General features: G+C 36.7%; 1 protein-coding gene across 8 annotated transcripts in view; it reads left to right on the top strand.

Annotated features, from left to right (window-relative positions):
* Positions 1–12,163, top strand: part of GOLGA4 (golgin A4) — a 78,082-nt gene that overhangs the window by 37,462 nt on the left and 28,457 nt on the right. For all 8 annotated transcript variants that reach the window (XR_007776939.1, XR_007776940.1, XM_050971256.1 and 5 more), the window contains 4 exons: positions 14–161; positions 6,793–6,971; positions 7,989–8,120; positions 10,489–10,644. Coding sequence is in view for 6 of the 8 variants with exons in the window: in XM_050971256.1 (XP_050827213.1) it covers positions 14–161; positions 6,793–6,971; positions 7,989–8,120; positions 10,489–10,644 (615 nt within the window). In the remaining 2 variants the exon portion in view is untranslated. The remainder of the gene's footprint in view (positions 1–13; positions 162–6,792; positions 6,972–7,988; positions 8,121–10,488; positions 10,645–12,163) is intronic.

The following is a 12,163-nucleotide window of genomic DNA, read 5'->3' as shown; positions in this document are numbered from 1 at the left end:
ACCTTTTCCATAGGGCATGGTAATTGCAGAGACAAAGCGGCAAATGCATGAGACATTGGAAATGAAGGAGGAGGAAGTAGCCCAACTGCGTGCTCGAATCAAACAAATAACTACAAAAGGCGAGGAATTAAAAGAGCAAAAAGAAAAATCTGAAAGAGCTGGTAAGAACATACTTAGATTATTTGCTTTCACAGTTGTACATCAGAAAGCTTCAGTGTGGTCTTTTTCTACAGTTGTTGATTGGAATGAATATTAAGAGATGCTCTTTTTTCTGTTGTTCTACACATCACACGTGGCATCATTACTAACTTCACTTTTGGACAGCAGAGTTTAGGGATGCTTTTGACTGATTTGTCTGTTACCAATAAAACTGGATTTAGGAAAGAAACTTCTGAAAGGCAACTGTACTTCCTTGTTTGTACAGGAAAAATTGATGGAATCTTCTGGTCTAACTTGAGAAACGTCCAAGTACCTATAAATTGGCATTATAATGCCACCAGAAATTCACATAGAAAACATAGCAGTGAGTGTATTAGAGTTTGTGAAGAAGTAAAAATGTTATAACCATAGTATGCATTTTCTTTCAATTATTTTAATGGAAGCATTTCTGATTTAAGTGAAACAGCAGTGATGATTCCTTTTGCCTCAGGCTTGTAACAGAGGAGCATTTATGTAACTGTTATATGATGTAGTTTGCTTTTTTGGAGATTAGGTAACATTATGTGTGCTTGGAGTTCTACTTTTGCATGAAATTAAGTTTAGCCATTGTTTTTTAAACAGTGAAATTGTTTTGTACTACATCAGAATTCTTTTAGAATAATTAAATTTGTTCTCATGGGCATGCAAAGAAGCTCACTGTTTTGGCAGAAGCTCAGATGTTACTTTGAATAAAATATTATACATATTTTCTTTCTCTAAAAGGCAATGAAGAGTTCAAAGAATGCAGTTCATAGTGGTTTATTTTAAATCTATACAGATTTAGATTAGAACTTGCAATTTTAAAGGTTAATTTGGATAGATCATTCTGCTGTAATGCAGAAAACCAGCTGAAATATCCATCTTGTGAATGTAACAAACATTTTCATTAGGTGGCTTCCTCTCCTACCCTTTCAAGATTGCATGTGTCTTTTTAGTTCTGGAAATTCATACTTCAGAAGTCAGTCAGTCCTACTACAGTTGTATTTTGTTTGGTACTGGGAGACTAGGAAGCTCTTCATGATTAAAAAAAGAAGGTGAAGAATCTTTTAATACTTCTGTAGATATGAAATTAATATCACAGTTGTATGCAACTAGTGTTTATATTATAGTGTTTCTTGAGGCAGGAGAAACAATTATGAATTATTAATGTACTATCCACACACACACTAATTAATACAGTAATTTCTTCAAGTTTGCCTGGCCAGAAGCTGAAATCAGGTTAGAGATGATTCTGTGGACAGCTGGAAAACTTTCTGTTGTAATGAGAAGTAATTTAATTTGAATGAATGTTGTGTTGAGTACACTATACTTTTCTAGGGGGAGATTTGTGTGTTAAATGTGCTCTTTTTTAAACAAAAATTTTAAGTACTTTGGTTGATTTTACAGTGCATAAGTATGAACTTTAGCTCTGAGTATGTTTATTTATTATAGTCTTTTAAGCATGCATATATGTGTGTTGGAACCCTTGGAATATTAATTAACACTGCTTTTAAGACAGAATTGTAAGGGGACCTTTATTGTATTTTCCTATTACATCCTTGCCTTAATACAATCCAAAAATATTGTTATCTACAGCTTTAGTGTGGTTCAATACAGTTGAACTAAATTATTTGAGAAAACCACCTTGCATACCCGGAGAGCCTGAAATTCCTTTTTAGGCCTCAGCCTTTGAGATGTAATGGATTTATGAATTGGGCAATTTCATGTATTTGAGGTCAAATACATTTAAAAGTTCTGGGTTTTGGATAGTTAATGAGAGGTGACTTTCACAGAACCACAGAATTGGTAAGGTTGGAATGGACCACAGTGTATCATCTGGTCCAACCTCCCTGTTCTGCTAGTGTCATCACAGATGACATGACATGACATGGCACAGAACTGCATCTAGACTGTTATATTCTAGACATCTTTTCTTATGTCATGGTTTAGTGAAGAACTGAAATCATGGAATGAAGTAGAAATGTTAATTTCATTTATGTTATAGTAAAATAAGAATAAGCATAATACACTTGAAATTAACTTTGTAGTAAATTTGTAGTGCTGCTTGGAGACTAAAAATTGGTATAGATTTCCGTGTCATCTTGCCTATTGTTACATATCCGGCATTTTTCTTTGTAAATCAGGGCTTTAGTGAATTGCTCCAGTGTTCGATTTAATGTAAATGCATTTTAGTATAACGAAATCTTGAAAAGATATGTATGCTTATTTTTTGTTGTGTACAAAACAGTATAAACTGTAATTTGGTCTTCCTCCCCAGTTAAGTTCTTTTTCTTTTTGTAGTTAGAGGTACGTTATGTTGAAATCTCTCAGAGCATCTTGTTTTTCTGCATCCACATATGCCAGTAAGTGAATCATGGTGCCTTTCCCAAGCCTTATATGAATAGGACTGGGGTAAGGGTGCTGGTTTTTTTTACATCACACACTGGGTGCTTGAACTGTGTTCTGAAAAGTAAATTCTGTGCTTCTCAGGCATTTCTACTTGAGGTAACTGCAACACATTTCTTTTTTTACTTCAACAAAGATCTTTTTAGTATTTGTAAATTTTGAGCTAAACTTAGTTTTTTTTCTCTTGAGATTACCTAGCCTAAGTACTTTATGACTTCTCAGGATGGAGATTACTGACTTACTAATAGTCTATGAGCAAACAAAGTCTTTAGAAAGCAAATCCTATTTGTAGGCAGCATTTCTTTTGCAAGCTTAATTAACATATGCTTTGCACCTTTCTTCAGTGAAAAAAACAGGCTTGGACTGTGCATTTAAAATCCTGCCTAGATGCACAAGTTAGCTATAGGAATGATTTCAACCTTTTTTTTTCAAAATTTGGACACGATGTCCGATCTCAGCCCTCAGAAATTGAACGTGAATCTCTCCTTTGTCAGCTGGTTTACAAAGCTGGTTTGCTTCCTTCACAGTGTTTGGCACTAGGAGGCTCTCTAGACAAAGAGAAAAGGTATGCGGCACCAGCAGAGGAAACCAGAAGGCTTTGCAGTGCAAAATGTTACTCTGGGTGGGAGGGGCAAGGTGAAGGGAACTGAGACTGGTACTTTGGAGTCATGTAGGTAGTCAGCTGTCCACCACATGTGGTATTAAAAACAGTTTTGCAAACCTCACACTCCTAAACTCTGCTCAGACTCATTTTTTGTGATTTACATACTGCACAGGAAGGTTTTCAATTTGTCTGGCTTTGTCACATGAATGGGGTTTTGCAAGACGAACCTGAGACTCGGTTGGTGTGCTTGTTTCTATTTCTGATTTGCTAATGTGCCTTTGTGAGACTTCATTCAACCAATACTTGGTTGAAAGACCTTCCCTGAACAGAGTTCTGTGGGCTGGAGAAGAATGCAGAGGCAGTGCCTTTACTCTCTACATTCAGAGTATGTATATTTAAATAAAAGCATGGAGTTTATTTCATGCTTTGATACAGAGAATTAAAATCTCTCACAGATTAAGAGTAACAGTGATAATAGAGACCACATTCTGTCTGCTTGATGATAGTTTAGCCCTCTGCTAGTTTGAGACTAGGTTGTATCCAGCTATACTAGAACTAACTACTTCAAATGAAAATATTCTGTTTTGCTTAAGGGCTAAATGTGCCTGAGATGCGTATAATTTAACTTTTAGAGTCCTGGCTGTGTTTCTGTGAAGTATCGCTTCTTTGTGCTTTCATACCCTCTTTTTAACCATCAGCTTTTGTCTTGTTTTTATATTAGCATCCTGCTTGTGATTATGGTGATGCAGGTTTTGTAATGCATGTTTCTCAGAATTCCATATCAGTAGTCAATCCTGTTGTGAGCCTGGATCTTCTCTTTGGCTGATCTGTGGGCTCTGGCAAATGTATTCTCTTCCCTTTTGCAGAAGGAGAGAATACAAATGAAAATAAATGAAAAAGAAAATAATGTTTTCTCAAATGAAAATAATGTACATGATGCTCAGAACAAGAATCAGAAAATAACTTAATGTTCTACTTGCAGGCTTTAGTTTCAAGCTGTACTTTGCAAAGGTCCATAGCGTGGGGTGGATTTTTGTTTTGTTTTATATTTTTGTTCACTTGTTTGGTTCGTTTTTTGTTTGGTTTTGAAAAAAGATGGTTCTGCAATACTGAATGACTTGGCCAGTTTAGCTTTGCCTGCTTTTGTTAGAACTGAGAGGAGCATCGGGGAAGTCATTACCATTCTCAAAACACAGTTTTGCATTATTCTTCAGTATTCATAATCATCTTGTGCCTGGTGTCGCAAGGGGGAAGAACTTGAGTCCTGCAGATGGCACATGGCAAAATGCCTTCATAGATCTGTGAAGACCTGCAAAATAAGGAACTATAAACCTTGTGCCTGCTTGTATTACATTTTAGACTGTTTCTGCTTGAAATAATCTCTAGTGATCTTAATTTTTTGTAATAGTTTGAGCATTTAAGCAGAACCAATAGTGGAAGTGGATACAGTGGTCTGCTTTGGTAGTGCCAGAGTCAATAACAGCCCCATTTTGCCTTAAAACATGATTGTTGCTGTGAGTAGTCAGAAAAAGGCTTCCTCAAAAAACAGAAGAAAATTCTGTAGAAGGTCAGAATTTGGGTGAATCCAATTTTATGGAATTGCGTTACTTGAAGACATATTTGCAGCACTGCCTCAAAAGTATAGACTGTGGTTAAAATCTTCAGTTTTTAATGTTGTCAAAAGATTTGGAATGGAAATTATTGCTCACTTGTCAAATATGTGCTTGAATATTATTAAAGATAACTTCAAAAAAAGCAAAGATTCCAATAACTGCTGTGAATGCCTACTAACTAATGATGAATCAATAAAACTAGAGATGTGAGAGTCTCTTACGATTTTCTTTTGGGAACAGAATTTATTGGAAGAAAGCTTAGCATACTAAGTAACACTTTAGAAGTGATTTTTTTCTGTTTCCTTGCAAAGTAGAGTCCCAGGGTATAATAGAATACTATACTGCTAGGGGCTTGAGCTCTGATAAATTACAGTCTTGATGTTGGCATTGTGATTTTGAATTTTACACAGGTGTTTTGCCAAAATTTTGTTATGTGACATACAAACCATATAGTAGGATGTTCTGAGACTAAATTTTTCTAGTTATGCTTCAGGGGTTTTCTGTTGCAGCAGGCAGAGGTGGTAGAGTGCCACAGCCTTCCCAGAGGAACGTCTTTAAGACGAAGTGTTGGGTGCACCAGCGCGTCTCACCCTTGCCGAGAGATTTCAGCTCTCAGGTGATTTCAGCCACGAGCAATGCAGAAGGAAGGGACGGAGTCTTTGTATGGGGTTGCACGGAGGGTCTTTATTGAGCTCCTACCGCAAAGGAGTCCAGGGATGAAGAACTCTCTCAGGCAGAGAGAGCAGGGGTTTATATAGGGATAGCGAGGGGTGGGGCAGAACACCAGAATGAATGAGAGGAGAGCACAGGGGTGGAACAAAGGGGAAGGGCCAATAGGATACATAGAATCAACATATGGCAACAATGCATTCTTTGGAAAGCTTTTTTCCTCACCATGACCGGGGAGGTTGCTGCTTAAGGGTTGTCTCTCCAAGGGAGTGTGGTAAGCTTTTCCCCAGCCAGTTTACCGTCCTCCACAGTTTTCCACATTCATGATCCATTCAGGAAAAGAGATTTCCCTAATAATGATTGAACTCTAGTCTTGTGTGATTCTGTATAGACTCTGACATCGGTTGTAGTGAATTTTAGGGGTATTGAATAAATAAACAAGCTCACAATATTGCAATTTATTTCCTTTCTTTTTATATCTAAATTATCATCTGTGAGGTGAATAAAGCATGTTAGACTACTTCTCCTTAGCATGAGATGAAGCTGTGGAATTATTGCTTCTATTTTGTAAATTAAAAATGTGTTTCAGTGGATTTGTGCATCCTGAGCAAGAGTAAATAAATCTCAACACTGCAGCTTGAGTGTTCTTTTGAAACAACTTACAGCTATTCAAGTTTTCTGGGAGCAAATCTTAACTTTTAATTTTTTTATTTTTGAATTTTATTTGTGAAGTTAGAAGTGCCAGATAGTCAGCTACTACACTGATACAAGTGTACATTAAATGTAAGTAGTGAGATAATGAAATTAGCAAAGCCATCTCTGTGGACTCTATGAAACACAGTTTAAAGAAATGATTCTCTAGGTTTTACAGTTTGGAATTACTCTTCGGAATATAAAATGTCTGATATTATACATTAGTGTTCTATTCAGGAGAAACTCTTCATGACCTGCTAATAACTGACTTGCATAGTAGTCATTCTTGGTTTGTTTCTGTCTGCTTGTTTCAGTGTGAGTTACCTTTCTTTGTGCAGCTATTTTCCACTTCTTCAAAGTTTACTCAGAAGGTTTAGGCAGAAGAGGAGTGTTATAGTTCATTCATTAATATGGTTTATGCATTTCATAGTGATTTTAGGCAAAGAAATAGAAGATATAGGATGTATTGGAAGAAATTCACATCTATTTGTCAGTTCTCTTTCCTTTCTAGAAAATAAACATGTGAATTCTTGGTTAATTCCTAAGTTAATTCTATTCTTTTTGTGAAATTCTTCTATCAAAATATATAGATATTTCTCAATTATCATATAATTTTTTTTTTCTTCTCAGCTTTTGAAGAGCTTGAGAAGGCTGTAAGTCTTGCCCAAAAGACAGAGGAAGCCCGGAAAAAACTGCAAATAGAAATGGATGAAAAAATTAAAGCAATAGAAAAGGCAAGTGAAGAAGAGAGAGTAAATCTTCAACGGGAATTAACCAGAGTGAAACAAGAGGTGGTTGAGATTATGAAGGTAAAAACTTTATTACAGTTAAGCCATTTTATAAAATATATCAGTATGACAGAACTCTGTTATAAAGCTTTTGCTAGTTAATAAAACTGATAAAAATTATTTTCTGTGATTAAATATTTACTTCATGAAAAGCAGAAAACTCTTCATACTTGTTTTGCTTCAGCAATTTAAATCAGTTCATTAATGGCACATAAAAATAAATAATATTATTCTTTGCTTCACAGTATTTAATAAAATTGTTTATTAAAAGTATACTTGAGACTTTAAATAGAGACAAGAAAACATTAATGGCAGGAAGCTCACACATCTCCATCAGGATCTTGGGTTTTAATGACTTTTAGCTTCTAATCATTATCCCAGCTAAGTAAATGTTTAAGAACTTATTGCCATATTGTTTGCGGGTTAAAAGTTTCTATAATTTGCTTCTTCTGGTGTATTTAGTTAGGAATTGCTGGAATACTTCACCTGCCTTGCAAAGCTGTAAATTTGAACATCCTTAAGTTACAGTTCTTGTAATGATATTCACAATGGTATTAATTTTTCTAAGAGAATACAGTGATGCTTTAAGGGGACCACTGACATGCTTCACATTATTCTTAAATAAAGCACATATGTAGGTTGTAGATAACTGTCTACACAGAGTATCACCACTTGACTTTCTGGCTCATAAAATAAGAATACTGGGAAAGCTACAAAAAAGTTCCTTTTCCAATGTATTATCATGTTTGAACTGAAACCACCAAGTTTGCCTTGGAAGAAGAGTCTTTAGAAACAACTATGTGTCTTTAGTAGAACTATGAAAGACTTGAGAAGGAAGATGGATAATTTAAAGCTTGAAAATAAGAAATGTCAGGGCTTAATATTAAGCACTCCAAGTGATCATAATTTATTCAAAGAGAGCAAAGAGGTGGTTCCAGTTTCTTCTGTCTGTCTGCACTATTTTCTAATTAAGAAAAAATAGAAAGTGTTTTGTTAGTTAATATTTCGAAATTAGTTTTTTCTGACTTTGATTCACAGAAATCTTCAGAGGAACGAGTTGCTGAACTAGAAAAAATCCATAAAAAAGAACTGGCTACCAAAGATCAGGAGTTAAATGAGAGATTACAGGCTCAAGAAAAGGTATTCCAGGAGAAGATGAAGGCAGCTCTTGTAAGTAAACCTAATGCATAAAAAGACATTTCTCTAAATGTGAGTTGGGATTAGAAGCCTGGAGTTGACACTATTCCACAGTGAGAGTCCTCCTGTGCTCAAAGATAGGAGTTCTTTCCAAAAGTCAAATAGCTCAGAGACTTCAGCAACATGATAAGAAAGCAGCTGCAATGATCCATACTGAGTAATGATAACTTATAGTAGTAATAGTAATAACTTAGTAATGATACCACTGTCAGTGCTCAGCTGTATCTTCTGGAAACTATTTATTTTTTTGAAATTTTTTTAGATTTGCTTTATAGTATCTTTCTGTGGATCACTGGCATTCAGGCCCAGGAACTAGAGTAAACTATTCATAGCATTAGATGTCAAATGCTATGAATAGTTAACCTTGTTAATAGTTAACAAGGTTAACTATTCATAGCATTTGACATCAGAAAAAAAATTTCTTAGGGATCAGACTGGGAAGAATTGTTGGAATTCTTTGCACTTTTTCCTGAACAGTAATCCAATAATAATGTAATTTTGACTAAATAGTTGATATATATGTAACATATATGTATATATATCATCTCAATATATCTGTTACAAATAGCGGATTGGTTTTTGTGCCCCTCTGTGATGGATAGTGACTAGGATTGAGAGACTTTGACAAACCTGTCCCAAGTATATTTTTCTACCTGTTTCAGAGGTTACTTCCTTAATTGTAAGAAACAAGCTTAAAAATATCTTAGCAGTGGAATCAAGTGAGAACAGACCTGTCTTGGTTTACAAGAGTGGTGTCTGCTAGGGAAGGCAGAAAAAGCCTCCCTTGGAATGGAGAATGTAAACCCCCTCCCTACAAATTATTAGAATTGTGAAATTAAGGGGCTCTCAGGCAAAGATATGGGAATAGGAATAACAGTTCTTTACTAGTATGTATAATATAGCAAACAAGCAACAACAACTACAGCATTAACAACAAACAGAATCCGGGACCGGACGACAGCCTTTTGGCAGCGGCACTTCCCCCTTTGGTGTCGTTACAGTCACAGCCGGCAGGGGCGCTGTTGGCTCCCAGTGGACAGGCCAGGTGCACCCCATGGGTGCAGGGGGCGCTCTGGTGTGGGCTTGGGGAGCACGTGGCAATGGTGGCTTTTGTCTGAAGACGGGAAGGAGTGGAAGAGAGGCTTTGCTTCACAAGCCCTTGGGGCAGCCAGTTACTGTGCCCCTAGCAGGACTCTTGGAAAGCAGCAACCTGGGCTGGCAGGATGTCTCGGCAGGCAGAGGGTGAGGGGCTCCCAGCAGGGCAGGGAGAGCTGAGCTCAGGATCCCGGCATCTGACCAGGTGGTGATAGGTATCCTTTTTAGTGAGGTAGGTGTTAATAAGGTCCCAGTTCAGTGGCTGTTCTCATGAGCAGAGACTCACCCCACGGTAGAAGAAGCAGCTGTGGGCCAGGCTCTGGCAGCAGCAGTGGAATTCCTTTCCCCAAGAGCAGTGGCTCTAGGAGCTGCACCCAGCCCCTTCCCCCAGCCAGAAAGAAAAAAAAACCTCCCCAAAAAACCCTAAGTAGTTTCCCTCTCTCTGCCATCAGTGCTTATTAGCAACTCAATGGGAACAAAATTCCAGAAATAACAAGGAAGGAACAGGAAAAAAAAAAAAAAAAACCAAAAACCAAGCCAAAACCCAACTCCCAGCAATTCCTCTCAGATGTTATTCTCAATTAATAGTGGTAAACAAACCAAAATGGAAGGTTTTTCATGCAAAGACAACGGGTGTGGGAAATGGCTACTCACTTTTCATAAATTTAGAAAGGTTTATTAAACCTTATAAAAAATCAACAGAAGACCGAATAGAGAAAATTTTCCCCACCATGTGCTCACCCACACAATGGAGATTTTGCCTTTTAACCCTTTAGCCCATCCCACAATTCTGTCCATCTACTCCTTCTTCACTGTCCACCTTCTTCACTGTCCAGTGTTGGAGTTTACTTCTTCAAATCCTGATTGGAGGTCAGATGTCGTCATAGTGACAAGCCGACCCTCCCAGATGTCCCAACCCCAGATGTCCCTTGATAACAACAAAGGGGGTAAAACATAACTATAAATCTATAAAACTTTTCTTAACCTATATACATGATATTTGTCTGTTAATTGTGAGAGTCAATCATCACATTACTCATCATTATCACAAGGGGTTTCCAAGAAAAGCAAGTGATTTGTTGCAGTTATATTTCACAAATTGAATACAATCTCCATTTGTTTTTGTGTAGAAAATAAAGGTGATTAGTATATGACTCCTATTTACTTGAAATATCTGATCATAATGTTCTTGAAGGTGTGATGACTATCTTTATAGTTTATTGTTTAGTTGTTCTTCTTCATGCAGGAAAAAAATCAGAGTGAGTGTTTAAAAGTCCTTCAAGAGCAAGAGCAGCAAGAATCTCTAGCCTTAGAAGAATTAGAGCTGCAGAAGAAAGCCATCCAGTCTGAGTGTGACAAGAAAGTTGAGAAGGTGCATCAAGAGTTAGAGACTTGTAGAACTGTGAGTAAAGATTCCAAAAGACTAAGCATTTACAAGTACGTATTTAACTGTGACAAGTTTACAAATGGTAATTTGTTGTGATTGGGTTTTGTGGGATTAAAATGACATAAGTTTAATATATTGCCATGCTATTCTGCAGCCCCTAGTTTTTTTTTAAGATTAGGTGGCTTGATGCCTTGAGAGGCTGATCTGGAACAGAGACTAGACAGAGCTAAGAGAATAAAGTAGGTATTTATTAAAAGGCCTTAAAAGGATACACCATGGGCAATACAAGAGCCTGGCCAGGGCTGCCCCCAAGATGGACACAAATTGGCCACAAGGTTTCCCACTTTTATCCATTTGCATATTGGGGTTAATTGTCCATTACAGCTGCAGATTATGAAGTCCCATTCATCTTGTTTTCTCTCTTCAGTCCACAGTTGTTTATGCTTTTTGGACCTGAAACTTGTAATGGTTGTCCTTGGTCTCAAGCTGGAAAAGGATTGTTTTGTCTACCTACTCTGTGAAGAGTACTTACTATCACTTAATATGAAGCTCAAAGCTACACACCTAGGCAGCGCAGAATCCGACAAATATGAAAACTAAAACTTTAGGCATCAGCAAAATATAGAAATACATTCGCTTTATAGCATTGTGTGGGATATGAATTTGTATCCATTTATTTAATTTTTAGGTATGTTATAAAGAGGAGTTAAATTTCACGATGTTTAATTTCTGGGTACTGCTACCTTACAAATGTTTATAAGGATACTTAAGTGTTACAAATGAGTATTTGAGATCCCTTAAGAAAATCAGCAGCAAGGCTATCAGTGAAAACTAGATTTAATATTAAGCAGCAGCACAACAAAGTTCATGTGCAAGATTCAGTCTACTACTTAGAGGACAGTTAAAACACACTAAGGAAAAACAAGCAACAACAAAACCAAACAAAATCCAGGAAATCAAACAGAATTGAACTGGGAACTGTCACAGACACATTTTATGAAAAATCCTTTCCTTACAATTTTTTCTCCTGAGAAGCTGAGAGGTCTCAGGAACAAAATGTAAACAATAATTATCTGCTGCTGTGGAGTGCAACAGGTGCATCTTTGATTGGTCTCATGTGGCTGTTTCTAATTAATAGCCAATCACAGTCCAGCTGTCTCAGACTGTGTGGTCAGTCACAAGATTTTATTATCATTTCTTTCTTTTCCTTTGCTTGCAAGCCTTCTGATGAAATCCTTTCTTCTATTCTTTTACTATAGTTTTAATATAATATATATCATAAAATAATAAATCAGCCTTCAACATGGAGTCAACATTCTCATCTCTTCCTGGGACCCCTGTGAACACCACCACAGGGAACTGTCTAGGGGCTGTGTGTGATAAAAGGACAGTGAGAGCACAGATGAAAAGGAATATGGCGTAAAAGTTTAACAGCACTCAAACTTAAGAGTACTTTTACTTAAATTATACCTTAAACCTAGCAATTTATCAAAGGAATCACACTCAACTTAAGCCTAACTCAGCTTACAACAAT

Source organism: Serinus canaria, chromosome 2, assembly GCF_022539315.1.
Source record: "Serinus canaria isolate serCan28SL12 chromosome 2, serCan2020, whole genome shotgun sequence".
Classification (NCBI taxonomy): domain Eukaryota; kingdom Metazoa; phylum Chordata; class Aves; order Passeriformes; family Fringillidae; genus Serinus; species Serinus canaria.
This window is presented reverse-complemented; position numbering and strand designations above follow the sequence as displayed.